The sequence below is a fragment of the Sinocyclocheilus grahami genome, unplaced genomic scaffold, assembly GCF_001515645.1.
Source record: "Sinocyclocheilus grahami isolate Dianchi unplaced genomic scaffold, SAMN03320097.WGS_v1.1 scaffold4208.1, whole genome shotgun sequence".
NCBI lineage: Eukaryota > Metazoa > Chordata > Actinopteri > Cypriniformes > Cyprinidae > Sinocyclocheilus > Sinocyclocheilus grahami.
The window spans coordinates 29,924-31,070 of record NW_015509190.1 but is presented as its reverse complement, the minus strand read 5'-3'; the positions used below and the strand labels follow the sequence as shown (position 1 = coordinate 31,070).

General features: G+C 56.9%; 1 protein-coding gene across 1 annotated transcript in view; it reads left to right on the top strand.

Moving 5' to 3' along the window:
• Positions 1–6: 6 nt before the first annotated feature.
• Positions 7–1,147, top strand: part of LOC107576715 (disks large-associated protein 3-like) — a gene marked incomplete at its 3' end in the record, with an annotated part of 31,061 nt that continues 29,920 nt past the window's right edge. The window contains exon 1 of the mRNA XM_016262856.1: positions 7–1,056. Within this exon, the coding sequence (XP_016118342.1) occupies positions 19–1,056 (1,038 nt within the window). The remainder of the gene's footprint in view (positions 1,057–1,147) is intronic.

The window sequence follows — 1,147 nt, the reverse complement described above, 5'->3', positions numbered from 1 at the left end:
GCCCACCATGCCCCGGCCATGAAGGGCTACCAGGTGAGTCGCAGTCTGTCGCAGCACTCCTCTGGGCCTTGCTACTGCATGCCTGAGGACTGCGACACTGCGCGGGACTACATGCACCACCCTGACCACTACCAGGGGCACAATGACCACCCCTACTACCCGCCTGGTGGTCCACCTGAACCGTCGGCCATGGTCCCATCTGGTGGAGGCACCTTCCCTCGTTCACACCCCAGTCAGCCACAGCCCTACGACTCGACGTGTGAAGAGTGTATAACCTCGGCAGGGCATGGCCATGGTCATGGGGGAAAGATGCACCGTATCCCACCAAACCTTCTGGATCAGTTCGAGAAACAGTTGCCCTTCCACCCAGACGGCTTCCACACCCTGCAGTACCAACGCACGGCCAGTGGGGAACAACGCAGCGAGAGTCCGAGTCGCATACGGCATCTGGTAAACTCGGTTCAGCGTCTCTTTGCCAAGTCACATTCACTGGAGACGCCCTCTAAACGAGAGTTTAATGGCACTCGTGGGGGAGAGTACCGGGACAGAGATAGGGGGCACCGCAGCGGTGGCGAGGAAAGCGGTGGACATCATTATTCGGGAACGCACCAGTCTCGCTCAGCCCGTCGGAACAAGAGTCGAGAACGAAGTAAGAGTGGAGACTCCCGCCATGAGTCTCGAAGCTCCCGCCACCGCAGCAAAACAGCTGGATGGTGGAGCTCCGATGACAACCTGGACAGTGACAGCAGCTTTCTGGTGGGTGCGGGCAGGGGGGGACGCGGGTATCCCACCGGACACGAGACCCTGGATGCTGCCATCCAGGAGCTTACCTTGAGGAAATCTAAGGGTCCACCTCCAGGAGAGTGCCTGGCTTGCAACAACATAGCCATGGCAGGGGACAGCGGACACTCTCTGAAGAGGAGCACATGGTCGGCCTTGACGGTCAATCAGGCTAGAGAAGTATATCCATCTTCGCGTGGAGGTGGAGGAGGATATGAGAAGGCATTGGTTCCTCTAGATCCCAAAATGAAGGAACGATCACTCCACTATCTGCAGGCAAGTTCTGCATATGTATGTATGTGACAGGGTTGTGCTACATTCAGAATTGACGAATCGGCTTCCTTAGATCTATCTATCTATCTATCTA